This window comes from Columba livia, chromosome 12 (assembly GCF_036013475.1).
Source record: "Columba livia isolate bColLiv1 breed racing homer chromosome 12, bColLiv1.pat.W.v2, whole genome shotgun sequence".
NCBI classification, from domain to species: domain Eukaryota; kingdom Metazoa; phylum Chordata; class Aves; order Columbiformes; family Columbidae; genus Columba; species Columba livia.
Window position 1 is genome coordinate 2,110,219 of NC_088613.1, and position 17,261 is coordinate 2,127,479.

A 17,261-nucleotide genomic window follows, 5' to 3' on the forward strand; every position below is an offset into this window, starting at 1 on the left:
TATGGAGAAGGCACGTGCTCCTATGCAAGGAGTGACAATAAGGTTCTGAAGGACTCAGCTTAACAGCTTCAGTCAGGTGATGAGGTTAATGGAAAAGAATTTGTTATTTAGGTCACTTAATGAAAATAACCTTGGAAGAGCTTAGCAGAGCCCTTGGGGTAGAATAATTTATTCCTCTTCTGCTTCCATCATTGTAAGTTAACCCAAGATACAGAAGACGTTGATCTAAACATGAACTCAACCTGTCAGAGTTGTGCAGGAGGAACATCAGCAATTACAACGCATCGTTGTCATCTCTGCTGCCTCTCCAGTGATAACACAAAGAATATAGGCTGCAAAGGCTTGCTTTGCGTAGCCACAGCTTTGAAACAAGAGTTTGTTTGTTAAGATGCAGGTTATCAAAACACTGGGCAAGAAAACAGCAGAAATATTCACGACGAGATGTATGATTTTTAGCCAAGACATGGTCCGTGGCTCCGCCAGGCACAGGAGAGAGGCCGCAGCAGCCATCGTTGGCACTACTCCTGTGCTGGGTTTTGGTAGTTTATTGTTTCTGCTCAGCTATAATCAGAAATAAGCTTCAGCTCCTGTGATTTGAGGCCTGCTCCCAGACGCCAGGGAGCCCCTATGTCTCTGCACCACCAGTTTGCTTCTTGTTCCTAAATTAAAAGTGCGGCCCAGGAAAACGTGCCTTCCACACAGCGACTGCCTGAGACCTAACAAATATAACAGTGCTCCATTTGGGGGTGAGGGCTTGCGATAGCAGCCATAATGTGGGATGGGAGATCACTTCATAGATGTCCCCTGTTTTATCCCAAACCTTGTGACAGCCATTTTGAGAGCCCTAGATCCAGATTTAGAAGAGCTCAGGAGCAGACAGCACCAGACCAGATTAGCACTATCCCCACCTGTAACATTACTGCCTCGTCAGCAAGCGCCCATTTCATGTTTTGAGCAACATGAATACCTCATCTGTGTAAAGCTGAACAATCTTTTTCACAGCCCTGGGTACAATAACTTCCATATAGAAAAACAAGATTAAACTTGACAGTAATGGGAGTGATAGAGGGGGAAAGCGTTCATCCTTTGAGGCAGAGGCCGCAAATACAGCAGCCAGTGACTGACTGGAAAAGGAGGGAAGAGAGATAAACACAGTTATTCAAGCACCAGGGCTTCAAAAAACACTTCTGAGAGAAAAAGAAAGAAAAAACCCAGCACATTTCTCTTGACATTTAACAAGCTATCTAGATGAGCTAAGCAAAGGAAAAGAAAGTAAGTCAGAGATGTTACAAAGAGATCTGCTTTCAGCTGTTTGTTACTGGGTATCTTAAAATACGTTAATCTAACCTTGCTAAGAGATGCCAAGCCATCCACAACCCACAGCAAATCCTCACCACCATTCTCTCTTCTCCTCCATGAGCCGTATTTATAGGCAGTTCCCTCCTGGCTGCCTCTGGGGGGTCTGGCCTTGTTAGCAAAGCCTCCTCACACCTGTGTCTGTGGGCTGCCCAGATTTAACTCCTCACGTGCCGCATCCAGGGTAGCAGATATCCCTCATATCCCTCCATTACAGGACCCTGCATCTCAGCGCGGCGCTGACCTTCGGCTGAGCGCTGTGTGTTGCGAACGGGCCCTGTCCTGCTGTCGGAGCCGGTTACGATGAGGTTTATCAGTCACCTGCAGCCTGGGAGCCTTTAGCTCTTTAATGCTATAGAGGCACTTAACTTGCAGGGAGTTCAGACCCAGCGGTTCGCTGTCTCATAACCAGTCCTAGGTGTATCCTACAGGATTGCTACCCGGTTACTTCATGCTACTTTATCACTGCTTTACTTTTGGATTTTTTAGACTGAGTAGTGTTTCCTGTCATTAGGACTCTTTGACAATGGTTTCTCTGAAATGCCTTTAACATTTGAAGGGGAAGCGGGCGTACTGTTCACCCAAACCAGCAATCACCCCGAGCAGCAGGCCGCCGGCTGCCGGGCCGGAGCGGTGGGCACACCGAGTACAGCGTGCTTGAGTAGTGATTAACACACAACAAAGAGAGCTGCCTGCGCTGCAAATGGAAACACACCGCGTGCTTGGGATGGAAGAGCATTTTGCTCTAATTTCGCACTCTGCATATAGTAATAAGACACAACAGGGTGTGCATTAAGTTCATCTTTTGAGAAGTGCAACAGTAGCTGAATAATGCACACCCTGGAGCGTCTTATTTGTAGCGGACTATGGCTCATTAATTTTACATTTAAATTTTTTCAAACCCATTTAAAAAAAAAAAAATCTCTTCTAAGGACGGTTATGTAATGTATCTTTCCACTGAAAAGTATTCTCAAATAAAAGCGGGAGAGAAAAGGTGAGAAAGAGCTTTGCTCAACTGCAGACCAGTGTTTGGTTTGGTTTGCGTAGGGCCTGCTACAAGCAGGTACTTGACCTGCTAATGTAGATATATAACACAAATAATGATAGTTACGGACATATATTCAGTGGCTACTCTTTTCTAGACTTTCTTGTTGTGTAATTACCTGGGCCTTTTGTCTTCCTTTTTCCCCACAATAGTCTGTCTTTTGGTATATGAACCAATACCCGTTTCAGAACAGGTTCACATCTAGAGCATTCAGCTGGGGATGTGAGTGACTTTGGCACCAGACTGGGAAGTGAATGGTTCCTGCTCAGGAGGTGGACGGGCACGGTCTGGGGGAAGGTGGTTTTGCCAGAAGAGCAGAGTGCGTGTGTGAATTGAAAGAGCAGAGGCTGTTATAAAAACACATGAAATATGACTATGGTTCATCCCTTTATATAGGTTCCAACCTTGATGATGGACACCCAGTTTTCAGAATTCACTCCAGATATCACCCCAATAATGCTGGCGGCTCACACCAACAACTATGAAATCATCAAACTGCTTGTCCAAAGACGGGTAACAATTCCACGCCCGCACCAGATCAGATGCAACTGTGTGGAATGTGTCTCCAGTTCAGAGGTGGACAGCCTGAGGCATTCCAGGTCACGGCTGAACATCTACAAAGCCTTGGCCAGCCCTTCATTGATTGCCTTATCAAGCGAGGACCCCATCTTGACGGCCTTCCGACTGGGCTGGGAGCTGAAGGAGCTCAGCAAAGTGGAAAATGAGTTCAAAGCTGAATATGAAGAGCTTTCACAGCAGTGCAAGCGTTTTGCTAAGGACCTTTTAGATCAAGCACGGAGTTCCCGAGAACTGGAGATCATTCTCAATCACAGAGATGATCAAAGCGAAGAGCTGGATCCCCAAAAATGTCATGATTTGGCAAAGCTAAAGGTAGCAATAAAGTATCACCAGAAAGAGGTAAGAGGCATCTACATGTGAAGGTGTGTGATGGCTTCTTGTATTGGTGAAATGATTCATGTCTCTGGTCTCCATGGGTTTGGGCAGGGTTGGTAGCTGAAAGCCAGGAGGGCTGAGTTTGGAATGAGTGGACAGCCATGTGCGAATGTCACAAACCAGGAGGTCCGGTGCACCTTGGGGAACAGCACGAGTCTGGTGACAGTTGAGGGCAACAGCACTGGGACTTGCTGCAGTGGGTTATGGCTTCTATAGCACCAACACTTTCTGTTTCAGATACTTGAATTCCATTTGATTGCAGCCCATCCCTTTGCAAAGAACAGCCTCCAGGGATTTCCAGGTTGGTTGGCTCCAAATGCTGCTTTTATTCAGGAGCCAAAGGGTAGAAGGGGTTGCCTGGCTCATGAAGGTCTTGACTGCAGGAAATAATATAATATACCATTCACTTCCTCCAGGTACCAAACACTTCCTAGCACCCATTCAACACTAATTCATAATGGGCAGAGAAATGACAGCAGTGAAAGAGAGAAGGATTGATCACAAGTGCTCACTCTTCCCAGGTCTCCATGTTGCCAGCAGTTTTGTTAGGTGAAAGTGCTCGCGTGATGCTAGGGAGCGGATCGTGTCATGCAAATACCGGCACCTTGGGTTGATTCCTGCTCCTTGATTCAACTGTGTTTTAGGAACTGAGAAGCAATTCCCAGAAATTCAAACTCCTGCCCGTAGCACCAGAAAGGAAAGACATACTTGAGCTAAAGGGCACAGAGCCTTTCAGAAGCCCAGAGATTTATAAGATGATTCAATAAAGGCCACGGACCCAAGGAAAATGCTGACAACAGTTTCATTAGTTGGCTCTGGATTTTCTCTCTCTTTCCAAACCTGGACTGAATTTAGCAGATGATGTATTACGGTTGGCCAGTGATGCTCCAGGTTATCTGAAGGGGGAATTTATCTTGCTTGGTTGAGGAACTGAATTGCAACGTCTGTTACATTCCTCTGTGTCTGGAGGGAGACAGGAGTGGTGGAAAAGCCCGCCACGTTACTCTTTGCACAGTCTTCTTCACATTTGATGCTTTGTTTTATGCATTGACCCAGATGAGGACAGCCGATACGATACCCACCTCCCATAAAGGCTGCTCATGTCACGCGACGTGCAACAGCCAAGAAGCGAAAGATGCAGATTTTCCTTTCTTCCCTTTTGTCTGTTATACCTCCTGAGTACCAGCCCCTTGACACAACAAGCTGGAGCCAAAGGCTCAGTTTTTTGGGGATCCAGCACGTGATCACTTGTTGCTTGTGCTGGACCGCTCCAGGGAAGAAGGGTCAGCAAGGCTCCTGCCTTCAGGTCAGGTTGTGGTTTTTACTGGAGCTGACATGGTTAGCTAACACCACAAAGTGCTTTAGGAACATGAACAAGTAATGAAGAATTGATCTGGAGAAGGTACCTCAATACCTCAGTTCAAATGTTCCATGAATATAAGAAGGGCCAGAAACTCTACAGGTTTTTTACTGGCTCGATGACCACAGACACTGCACCCGCACACAGGCCTCAGGACACCCCTGGCCCTGCTGCCTGTAGGTCACGGCTGGTTTCATGTCTTGCCACAATTCAGGCTCACGATTGAGATCCAAGTATAAATCTGTGGCTACCCTGATCTTGTGTTCACGTTAGGAAGCTGCAAGGTTGAAGGAGTTCACTATATTTGAAATGTAGTGCTGAACGGTCCTGAAGCTCTTTTAAAGTAAGAAATTTTTAGTCTTTGCTTGCTCGCTTGACAGTTTTTATCAATTTTTTTTTAGGCATATTTGATTGAATTCCAAGCATATGGGCAAATGCTATGTTTTATGACATATTCATGACAGTTCCAGCATATAAATGATAGCAAATATGCTCTGTGTCGCCAGCTAAAGTCAGCGCTGATTCCAGGTAGAATACTGGTGGGCAGGGACCAAACCAATGAGTGTGGGAAACCAGCACTTCCCAGCCCCCTCATCCCACCTGGTCATTCACAAATACGAGATGCATCCTGCAAGACAGTGTTGGTGTGCAACAAAATATTGCAGTGGTTTACTTATCATGATAATTAGTCCAGTACAAACCACCAAGCAAGACAAATGTCATTGCCAGCATCTGAACAAAAATGAGTAGGAACACTTGTCAGGGCAACACCGAGAAATGCCTTTTAATCGTGATTGAAGAGTATCAGGCTGAGAGAACTTTTGTGGAGACAGGAAGGAAAATGGAAACAAGTTTGGTTTTGCGAAAGGCAGTTCTGCAGAGAGAAACAGCAGTTTTCAAAAGCAGATCATCCTCTTCCACTGAAGCTTTCTATGTCTTGACATTAAATGGATATGGGATTGGATGGAGAAGCTTTTTATATCTTTACGTTGACAAAGTTACAAGTCAAATCTCTGGTAGCCTAAGACGAAAATCCAGAGTGGACCTTCGTTATTTTCTGGGGCTGTAAATTGTTACGGCAGGTGTTAGTTCTTTATATTCCACATAAAGAATGCGGAATCTCACACTGATATTAGACTAATTGCTAGACAAATTTCCTGCAGCTTTTTTCTTTTTGAGTGAAATAAACCTCAAAATTTCCCCCAAGATATGAAATGATGCCATTTCAGCTTAATGGGGCAGACAGGAATGCTCCTGATTCTTTCTAGAGAAGTCGTTGAGAGAGAATCGATAAAGAGATCGTTGCCTTTGGATGGAGGAGCAGGACTGTGCGTTTTGGGTAGGGAGCAGATCTTAAAGTTACTTTCTCTTTGTACCAGCACAAGTGATCTTGGCAGTCAAGAGTTCTCTTCACTAGGCACATTATCCAGTGTTCTTCTCTCCAAGGCATTTCAGCTGAACCCACCGTACGTTTTTCCCCCCCATCACACTCCCATACTGAAGAGCAGGTGCTGGTTTGTTCCAGGTACAGCAGAGTAACAGCATTGACATTTCTAGCACAGGTGGATGATCTCCAGCAGTGAACATAGAGGACTGCAAAAAATCCCAATGGGAAAGCTAGACATCTATGGGTACTTCTTGCTCCAAATGGGTTTCGTCTTGACAAGGGTAGAAAAACCTCCCATTCTTTTCAACAAAAGACCCTGGGAGGTACAAGTTTTGATTTCTCCCAAACGTTACGTGTGTTAAGTATTTTATAAACTGATGAATTTGTCACTCATGAGCAAGAAGAACTTTTTCCTTTGGAGGAAGGCCAAAACAATGGTGAAGAAATTTCTTGCTGTTCATGGTTGTTTTTAATAAGCCCATCTATCCTAGAAGGTAAATCACTGTTTACACGGAAAGAAAAATTTCAGTTATACAGGAAAGATTAAAATGTGCCCTAAAGTAGCTTTGTAGCGTATTTTATGGTTTATGGTAGTAAATGTTAAAACCATGCTGTGCAATGTTCACAAGCTCCGTCTCCATCTCATCTCAAGTGTAGAATAGTAGTGTCCTCAGTTTCAAATTACAAGAGCCCCAGTCATTTCTTTAGGAGACAGGAAGGATTTAATAGTTGCGATTGGTGTTTGCATGGCAGTCACAAAATATTAGAAACAATGCTGACAGCTCTCGTACACCGCGGACCAGGATGAGTTACATCCAGCACAGACACACCAGCTTCCTCCAAGTCCACTTTTGAAAGGAATTATTTTCATAAGATCACATGAATTCATGGTGTAAGAGACACGAAAACTTTTTGTAAATGCTCTGTAGTGTATGGCATTTGCCTTCATATTATTACTTTTCAAATTCTTTTATTTGTGACTGATTTTGGAAGGAGAAAGGTGCTGAAGACGTAGTATGAAAAGGTAGAGCTCAGCTGTTGAGGATCAATCTTCACTACACTGTTCTGGCACCATATTAGCTCTGCATTTGTTAATTTGTTTGCATTTCTTAGAAATGATGGGGAAAAGTAATCTCTTAGGATCTTGCCAGTGATGGAAAGCACAGTTTTATGTACCGTGTACCGTTGCTGTATTAGAGAATCAGAGCGTAAGCTGAATGCAAATACAATTTTTACGTGCTTTTAAAGTTTGTTGACATCACCACATAATGTAAAGCGAGCACAGCGCAGCGGTCAGCCAGGTGTAAAGGGCAGATTTCTCCTTGTCTATAGCATTCTGCTGAGCCACATGCACTCTGCCTGCTCTGCCTCCTGCTCGCCAGCACAGCCCATTCACATCTGCAAAGGGAAGTGAAACATCCTGGTAGTGGCTGTTCAGTGCTTTGCATTTCTCTGGTACTGGTAGCTGCAGATACAGTTTGTGTGTCTGTAAAAACACAGTGCAAAGCGCTCATTACAAACATGGATTTTACCTGTGACCGTATTGCTTAGTGCTCTCACCGAACTAGATCAAAGGATTGCATGAAATTCCCTCTTAGAAACCTTAACCTTTGTCTCTCTTACTCATTGTACTTAAATCAATGACAGGAAAGGAGAGAAGTAGAATTGTTTGCTTTTCTAATTTAAAACCAGCATTCTTTGCTCTTTTCATGATGGAGCTTCAAAAGTTTTAGTTCTTTTTTTTCCCAAGGTATTTCCATAGACAGGTACCTCCTGAGGTAAGTACTGGAGTGAATGAAGAACCGTTCCTGCCGTGCCACACGTTTGTCAGCCGTGTCTTGCCTCGTGTGGAGCGCAGGGCTGCGGCTGGGAGCAGGGACTGCTGCTCGTTCTCCAGGGAGCGCACAGACACCTGGCAAATTTCTCAGGGCACTTCAGTCAGTGTAGCGAAAGAGCTTTTGAAAATATCAGAGATGCATGAAAAATGAAGTGTGAGGTCTGCGAAAATCAAAGCTCATCTACGGCACCTTGTTTACCTGTTTTGAAAGCCATTCTGGTGTGATGATGGATAGCCACACATCCTCCTTTGCTTGCAGGCACTGCCAAGTTATTCTCCTGGGGTTTTGTCTGTTTTCTTGCCACACTGCCTGGAGCTATAATGATACAGGGCTGAATATTTGTATTGCACTCTTAAAAGGCACAATAAAAAGCGAGCTTTTCAGTGAGCCTGCACAACTCAGGAGATTAATAAACAGGCTTTTACTTTCAGGTTTCTAGAATGAAATCATACCAGGTCATGAAAAGATCTTTATTAGGACTAGATGGGGGGAGCAGAGCTGCTCCTCATGGAAGGGATTTTTCCGTTCTAGGGACCTGGAACAACCGTATCCCTTAGGTATCAGATGGTGAGGATGGTGTGGTTATGCTGCCTCCAGATATGTCCTACATCACAAACCTGAACGTCAATTCAGGGATTTCAAAAGCACCAATGTCACCTGTCACTTCCCATCAGCATTTGGTCATTACTGTATGCAGCCAAGTTACCATCCGATGTGTGAACAGTGGCCTATGGTAAATGAAGGTGTTTTTCACTCAGACTCAATGCCAGCAGGCAGAAAACCACGTTACAAAGCCTCCCAAGGCTGCGGCAGTAACTGAGCTGCTCCCGGCAGACCCGGCGGCCGGACTTGGGGGGCCTGTTCAGTTTGGGAATTTGAACCCTGCAGCCGCCTGGTGTGACCGGAATTAGGACAAGTGACGTTTAAGTGTAGCTTCTCTCCAGACTTGGAAGACAAAGTAGTCAGAGAACTGATGATTCATCAGTTTGACAAAGTGGACTTGCATTTTTATTTGAGGAAACACTATTATTTGGTATACTGTTCACACAGCAGCAAAATGTTCTAACTTGCTGAAGGTTAGCCACATACTGCAGCTGTCACAGAGCAGGACTGCAGAAGACCATCTTTTGACAGCAAAATCATCTGTGACTAATCTTGCCATGCGCAGATTTGAAAAAACAACCTAAGACCAGTATGTCAGTGAAGGACAAGGACTCTGCTTGTGTAATGTGTTAGTGTCATGTGCAGCACGCAGTAAATGCCTGGATCATTCTTTAAGTCATTTTTGGTGCCTCCTGCCTCTGACTTAAATGATCTCTTGGACAAAGACAGGAAATATGTTGAAAGCTAAAGGGATTGCCACTGTTTTAAGAACATTCAAGAATTATTTAGTGAGTTTGTCAGTTCCCTAACTTCATGTATCCTATCCATCTTCTTGACAGCAAGAGAAGAGGCTGGAGAAGCCAAAGTTAAAGTATGGGACATGATTGATTGTCTTTCTATGGACAACAGAAACTGGAAGGAAGTGGTGCCTTGTATATTGTATAAGCCAATGTTCAGTCTTATCACATCTGAAGGTCGAGAGTGCCTCTCAGAATCAGCTTTACATCAGTGGTGAAGAGTATATCATGTTATTTCATACTTCACTTTGAATGATACCCTGAAATAATAAACTCTGTGGAAAATAAATTGCTATGGATTCTCCTTTTTGGATATAGAGCAGTCATTGTTATTTATCTGATTTCTGTGAATTTCGGCTTTACTTCTGTCACTTAGTGAGGGGTGTTATGAAAATCTAGAGAGAAAAGAACCGAGATTACACTCCCCTTACACCCCTTCTGTATACATCAGATCCGTCATCATCCCGAGGAGCCGTTTAGGCGTCTCATGATTGGGAACACAGTTACCTCATAGTTCTTCACTCCAAGAAAAGTGAGATGGATAGATGGGTCAATCATAACCCGCCCAAACGCAGTTCTTGTGCAGAATGGCATTTAAAAGCTGTGACTGCAGCTTTCGTGTTCTTATTCTTCCTCTACAACCCCCTGAGCCGGCTGAGTAAACATCCTGCAGCAAAGAATGTGTCCCGAAAATGACTCAGGAGCAGAGGCAGCCTTTGGAGGTTCCCAAGAATGAGAGAAGTGTTTATGGTGTGCTGGTCGGTGTTCTCCTGGATATTGGAGTAAATTTACTCATGCAGGAGAAGGTCAGGTAGAAAGAAAAAAGAAATCAAAATTAAATAGTTTCAGCATAGATATTACTCAGGTCAGAAAGGAAGCAAATGAAAAAGTTCTTTAGAACTTTTTAACAACACTAATAGGGTAAAGTAGGTATGTATTTAAAAATACTCAAGAATGACTTTTAAAATTCTCGTGTTTGATTTGCTTATCACTTATTTAATGTAAATGTTAGAAATTGACTAGGGAGAAGAAACCCAGCGTTTCACTTAAAAGTCAATACCTCCTCCACTTCAGCTACAGCCTGTGCGAGCGCCCGTGTTCACTTGCAAGGTCTGTAACTCCTGAAGTGCTGCCTGCAAGAGGACTTGGGAAAATCTGCAAGATTTGTCTCTGAACAGTTTTTGCAATGCTTCTGTGGGACGTGTCCGATACCCCGTTCAGCTCTGGACGCCAGCCGCTCTGTTGTGAATGAACCGATTCTGTCTGGGGTGCACCGCTCGCATTCAGCACCTGCTGGGACCACGCTCTGCCTCTGCAAACCCAGTCCGGGCCTCCTTCATCTTTGTAGCAGAACTGTATCATGAAATATTTGCTGAAGTACTTTCTACAGGAATGTATTTATGGACTGTCTGCCAAAACAAATGCTGAAAAGTTCTGCTTCTGTCTGGAGTGTTGCTGGGGGTCTGATCCAGCCGAATTCTGGTGGGTGTTTGCTAACAGAGCTTGGCCTCCCCAAGCGCCGCTCGGCATTGCCTTTGTTCAATGCAGAATTTATACCTGCACTTAAATCCTGCTGACACAGGCCATAAATACAAAGCTATAGCTAAACACATGTTTAAGCACTCTGAGTAGACATGGATTTAATTTCAAGCTTAAATAATTGCCTCTTCCATGGGTAGGTACCCAGGATTTGCAAGGTTCTACCTTAGTCTTAGAATCCGTGAGCCCGCTTTTATTGAAATATTTAAAGCAATTCAACATAAATTTGTGAAAAGGATGAATTTTGATGGAAGTGTAGCAGGCGTTTAGAGGGTGTTCAGTCTCGCCTTTTGCCAGCGTTCAAATCACTGATGAATTTCCAGTTGCTACTGCTTAAGCCGAGTTCATGTCTGCTACCATCGAGAGATCTGTTATGCTTAGGAGACCTCTAGTGAAGATTAATGTGTCATCATCACTTAAAATATCATTTTAAGAACAGATTAGACAAAATTCCTTATAATTTGATGCCATATGGTCATCTGTGGAGGATCTGGAGTTTGTTTTATTCACCAGCAGAGGGCCTGAGCAATTCGGGTAGCACCTGGTTTTCTTGAAGGACTCTTCCAGCTCAGCTACTGATCTTCTTAGAGGCAGGAATGGCTGCAGTTTGGGTTTGCATCAGCGCTTCGCTGCCAGGAGTAACAGGCATGTGAGCAGCAGCTGTGGTTTTGATAGGAAATTCATCCTGTATTTTCCTGAGAAAAAACTATTATCTCTTGGAAGTGCTGGCAGAGGAACGTTGAGTTGTAGTGCCTTTTCCCCAAGTTATACAGCCTCCCCTTCAACTTGTCTCCTTTCTTCCTTTTTTGCCTGTTGCAGAAAGTACTTAATTAACAGGATGAACAACCATTAGGTGTTTACCCTCTGCAGCTCACACTTCAGCAGCAGAATGTAAATAACTCTGCAGTCATTAGCAAGCTTGAACTTTAAAAAGAAATGTGCTACAAAAGAGGATTTTCTTATTCATCTCACTGCTTGTAACACTGCAAACTTGAGGAGGCTGGTACTTTATGTAGAATATCTGGTCTCCTAGGGCTTTCCGACTCTCTGCAGCAGACATCAAATTAGGCCACAGATAGTTTCTCTCTTCTGTCTTGGTCTAATTTAGAAACGTAGCTCTTTGAGTTTTGCCCACTGGAATTTCCTTTAAGAGCAATCAAGCTGGTTCAGCAACCGTATTTCCCCGGTGCTCAGAGGAGGCAGAGCGGTTCTCTGCTGCACTGGAGCTGTGCTGTGCTGCTTGGGTCTCGGCAGGAGCACCTGCAGGATCACAGTATCACAGTATGTTTGGGATTGGAAGGGACCTCAAAAGCTCATCCAGTCCAATCCCCCTGCTGGAGCAGGAACGCCCAGGTGAGGTCACACAGGAACATGTCCAGGCGGGTTGGAATGTCTGCAGAGAAGGAGACTCCACAACCCCCCTGTGCAGCCTGTTCCAGGCTCTGCCACCCTCACCGAGAAGAAGTTTTTTCTCAAATTTAAGCGGAACCTCTTGTGTTCCAGCTTGATCCCATTACCCCTTGTCCTATCATTGTTTGCCACCGAGAAGAGCCTGGCTCCATCCTCATGGCACTCACCCTTTATATATTTATAAACATTAATGAGGTCCCCCCTCAGTCTCCTCTTCTCCAAACTAAAGAGCCCCAGCTCCCTCAGCCTTTCTTCATAAGGGAGGTGCTCCACTCCCTTAATCATCTTGGTTGCCCTACGCTGGACCCTCTCCAGCAGTTCCCTGTTCGGGAGTGCAGAAAGAAGCTGTATTTTAAAAGTTCATTTGCATGCCGTTTCATCTTCCTGAAGTCCAAGTTAAAGCATCACTTTATTGCACAGTGTGACCCATGTGCCTGCTGACGTTATGCCAAGTATTTGGGCTATTGGACAGTTACACTCTGTGGGTTAAGACATTAAGATCTGGCACTGATTGCTAAACCCAAGCCTGTGGTGGGACTGACAGTGTGGGAGTTTTATCTTCATGAGAGGAAAAAAGTTCTAGCGAGTTGGTTCTGAAAACTCCAGCAGGAAAGGCTGTGCTGTCCGCAGTCCGTCTGCGGCTGTACTGGTGTGTGGGTGGCAGGCACCTCTGTGCCAGTGCCCTGGGGTGGGGGGGACACACACCTGCTGGTCCCAGCGCTGCGGGGACACAAGTGTCTTCAGAGCCGTGTCCCTTCCCAGCACCTCTGCAGGGTGGGACAGGGATTTCTGCTGAGTGCAAGGCAAGGGCATTGATCCTTGTCACGACACAATTGGATTCACAGGAAATCTGCACACTTTACAGATCTGGCTAAAATATACACTTATGCTACTATGTCAGACACTGCAGTTGCCCGATTGTCACACAGACTGCAAAATCTAGCTCAGTTCCTGTCAAAATCTGCCTGTCCAAAGCCAAAATAGCTTTAATTGTAGAGGGCAGCAGCATATAATGATACCCCCAAACACAGGAACGTTGCAGTGCTGCTGGGGAGATCTAACGTACAGAAATGAGTGTCGGGGGAGCTAAAGGTAATTTGTGGCTCCCATGGCATGTTGGGCTCTCAGTGGTGACCCCACTGGGAGCTGAGGTAGCTGACTGATAGGAGAACTCCGTCCTGCTTATTAACACAGGGCTCTGCAGTTACAAATTAGTGCTTATTCATCTATGAAGAGCATTTACTATCACAATCCACAGCAAGAGTACAGGAAAGAACTCCAACAAACTCCAAACAGAAGAGCCTGTTGGCAGCCGTCACCGATAATCAGAATAAATGCAGAGAGATACTGTGCTCAGCCCCTGTGATGTCTATCAGGGAGCTATTTCAGTTGCTCCCTGAGGCATTCACATCTCAGCCCATCTGTGTCTGATTCTAAATTACTTATGACTGTGAGAGATAAGGGATTTCCCCATAGATAAGGCGAGGGGGGATGGAACATAATTTCTGTGTTTGATATTTATATTAATGGCGCAGCATGCAAAAAGCATTTAATTCCCAAGAAGTAGAATTTAGGTGACATGAAAATATCAGTAAAGATTAGATAGTAAGAAAAAGACACTCCATCCAGCAGCTGCTTTTTTCCCTTAAAAACTTTCGCCTTGGTAGATGGGCAGGTGACAATTACTATGATGAACATTGAAAATGAAATTCTGCAATAGCACAATCCAGCTGCATGCCAAATGCTACACAAAGATCCTGGCAAGACAAAGAAGAAAGAGAGAACAAAAAGACTTTGTATTGCAGCAGTCTCTACCCTCAGAGTGCTTCCCAACCATGACTGAAGTTGCTGATGTCACTTTTTGAAAGGCAGAATATACTTATCCCCATTTTTAGAAGCCAGGAGATTGAGTATCTTGCCCACCAATGACATAGTGGTGTTGTCCTCACAAGAGCATACTCTGAGTTGCATCTTCAGCTAGGGACAGGTTCTGCTGAACAGGTAACGGAGAAGGAGGTTGCTCTTTGGATTACATCCCCCAGAAATGCATCTCCAGTCTTTGTCTACAGGTAAGGCCAATGCTGGAAAAAGTTATGCCAGGACTACCACAGGCTTCATAGCACTGAATGCTTAGTTCATACATTAGCTAAATTGAGTATGAATGCCATCTTTTGGACGCATTTCTTTCCATTAATGCAACTATCAGAACATTCTCCATCGTGTCTGTGGGATGATGTCTTGTGCTGCCATTTGTAACAGAAACCAGAGGCTCCTGAAATGCAGCAATCCGTGGCAAAAACACTAGATACCATGCTTGTTTCAAGTCATGTGCTCATCTTCTTAAACAAATAGAGAGCTTCTGTTACAGTACATCTGCCTCTGATTCTGGACCAGCTACAAAACTGGGACAATATGCAGTTTTTAAAATTATCATGGTCTCTCCATTTTGCAGAAACTTCAACTGATACCAAATCCTATGTCATGGTTCAACCCCAGATGACAACTAGGACTGCGCAGCTGCTCGCTCATCCCCATAAAATGGGATGAGGGAGAGAATCAGAAAGGGAAAAAAACCAACTACTTGTGGGTTGAGATAACAGCAGTTTGATAGGACAGCAAAGGAAGAGAAAATAATAATAATAATACAAGTGACGCACAATGCAATTGCTCACCGCTTGTGATGCCAATAGGCGGTTCATTCCCAAGCAGCTGTGTTTGCCCCCGGCCAGCTTCAGTTTCTGTACTGAACGTGACATTATACGGTAAGGAGTTTCCCTTTGGCCAGCTTGGGTCAGCTATCCGGGCTTTGCTCCCTCCCAGGTAGAGCATGAGAAGCCAAAAAGTCCTTGACTACCTGGCAACAAGCAAAATACCAGCGCGTCATCAATATTCTTGCCATACGGAATCTAAAACACAGCCCTATACCAGCTACTAGAAAGCAAATTAACTCTGTCCCAGCTGAAACCAGGACATCCTGTCACATACGGTATGTTCATGTGAAATTATAAAAGCCTATGTGCTATTTCTAACTATGGCAAATGAAAGGCTTTGCAAAAATCATATTTGGGACCCTACTAGCAGGGAAATGGAACTTGGACTCAAGAAGGGCCTGGGCTCAAGTTGTGTTGGAGGAGTCAGCTTGCTTTTCCAGATCTCAGGTCTGTCTATTTGCAAAGCAGAAATAAGATTGTTTCCTTAACTTTACGAAGAAATTTCAAATTATGGATAACAAAAGCTCCACGATATTATGACAGTTTCAGACTACTTCACCCCTAAAAGAGCTAAAGCTTTCTAATGTGTGTATATTCTATGTGGACTGATTTAGCAGTATGAATCCTAGACAATCTTTAAGGAGTTGAGCATTCATTGGTTTAGTCTGGCCAGTTAATTGGATGGTTTAGTCCAGGTAACAACACCTGGACGCAAAGATGAGGCCAACATTCAGAGGACTACTTAGGGAAAAGCTGGTTTCTATATTCTTTGAAATGAACACAAAGTTCCTGGAAAGCAATGGGTTCCTGAGGCAGCACACCAAGGGCTTTGCTGACTTCTCCACCGCCATTCAGAATTCCAGTATGCCTGCACCCTGGGAGTTTAGTTTTCCAGCCGGCTATAGTCCCTGCACTACTTGAGATCTAAGCTGCAGTATTTACTCGTTTTACATCTGTGATTACTAAGTTGGACTAATATGAGTCAGTAAAAACCTACATTGGGAAGTGCTTGGCCTTACCTTTAATGAAGACAGCATTTGATGGACTGTGCCATTAGGGAGAACTTCTTTCTGCGGTGTGCTTAAACGGCCTTTAGGCCATTTTCAGTGAGGTTGCGATGGGCTTGATTGGAAAATCTAATGGCTTTTTCTGTTTCCATTCCCTTTTACCGAGCTGGTCTTTAAAGCTGCTCTTTCATGACGTGTGAGTTTCTCTCCATTTGAAGAACTAACATCAGATACAACACAGAAAGCAGGTTTTAGAATGAGCTGTTAGGCAGAGGAGAGGCACTTTTCAGATGTTTGCGAGTTGCACAGCAACCAGAGGAACATATAGTCATTTGATTTCTCAAATGACTCTGACTGACTCAAGGGAAAAACAGTTTTATTCTACTCTTCGAGCTTTCTGTTGTATATGATAAAGAGAAAATGTGTTTATACATTTACCCCCTCAGAAAAAATAAAAAAGAAAAAAGTTGTTCATCTCTGAGAAACAGCAGCATCTGTTACCATGTGAACTACTGCAGAACACATCTGGTCACAGCTCCCGTTTGTGATCTCGAATGAGAAATACAGCAGTGTAACCCTCCAGTTCTTCCAGCTTTTAGACACCACGTGCTGACCCTTCTGAAACTACGGATGAAAAACCAACCAACCAAATGACAACTGATGCTTCATGTATTTTCAGTTTCTCTAGGATTGGTTCTTTCATCATTGTCCCCAGACTTGGATTTTTACAATAACATTTTCTCGTCATTACAGGCAACAGGTCTTGTCTTTTTCTGGAGAATATCACCACATCAGCTGTTTTCCAGTTTCTGCTGCATGCATGTGTAGCTTACTTGAAAATCAAATACATTTCTGATTTTCTGAGATAAAAGATTGACTTTGTCAGACTAAGCAACTAATTTTTCCTTTTGCTTGACCTCAGTTTAGTCATTTTGCACATGGCAGTGACAGATCTCTGCTGCTGTCGAGCACCCTGAGAACTGGGCATGAAAAGTCCTCACAATATTGGGTGGCTTTGGCAGTGAACAAATACTTAAAAGATACGGGTGTGTGTGCTAAAGCTTTTATTAAGGAATAGTCTCTTTCACATGGAATCTGATCCCCTGGTGACTAAGACCTATGGGAAGTCCTGGGTATCTTTAGATGAGATGAGAAGAGACTGCAAGTGTGTCATAAATGCAGATGTGATGCTGATTCTGTCTGTGCTGAGTGGGGCTTCATCCCAGTCTGGGCTGGCAGAGCGATCAGATGGGT

The 17,261-nt window shown here is 44.2% G+C and overlaps 1 protein-coding gene across 1 annotated transcript in view; it reads left to right on the forward strand.

Moving 5' to 3' along the window:
* The window catches only part of TRPC5 (transient receptor potential cation channel subfamily C member 5), a 95,272-nt gene that overhangs the window by 41,434 nt on the left and 36,577 nt on the right, over positions 1-17,261 (forward strand). The window contains exon 3 of the mRNA XM_065077227.1: positions 2,798-3,319. Coding sequence (XP_064933299.1) covers positions 2,798-3,319 — 522 coding nt within the window. The remainder of the gene's footprint in view (positions 1-2,797; positions 3,320-17,261) is intronic.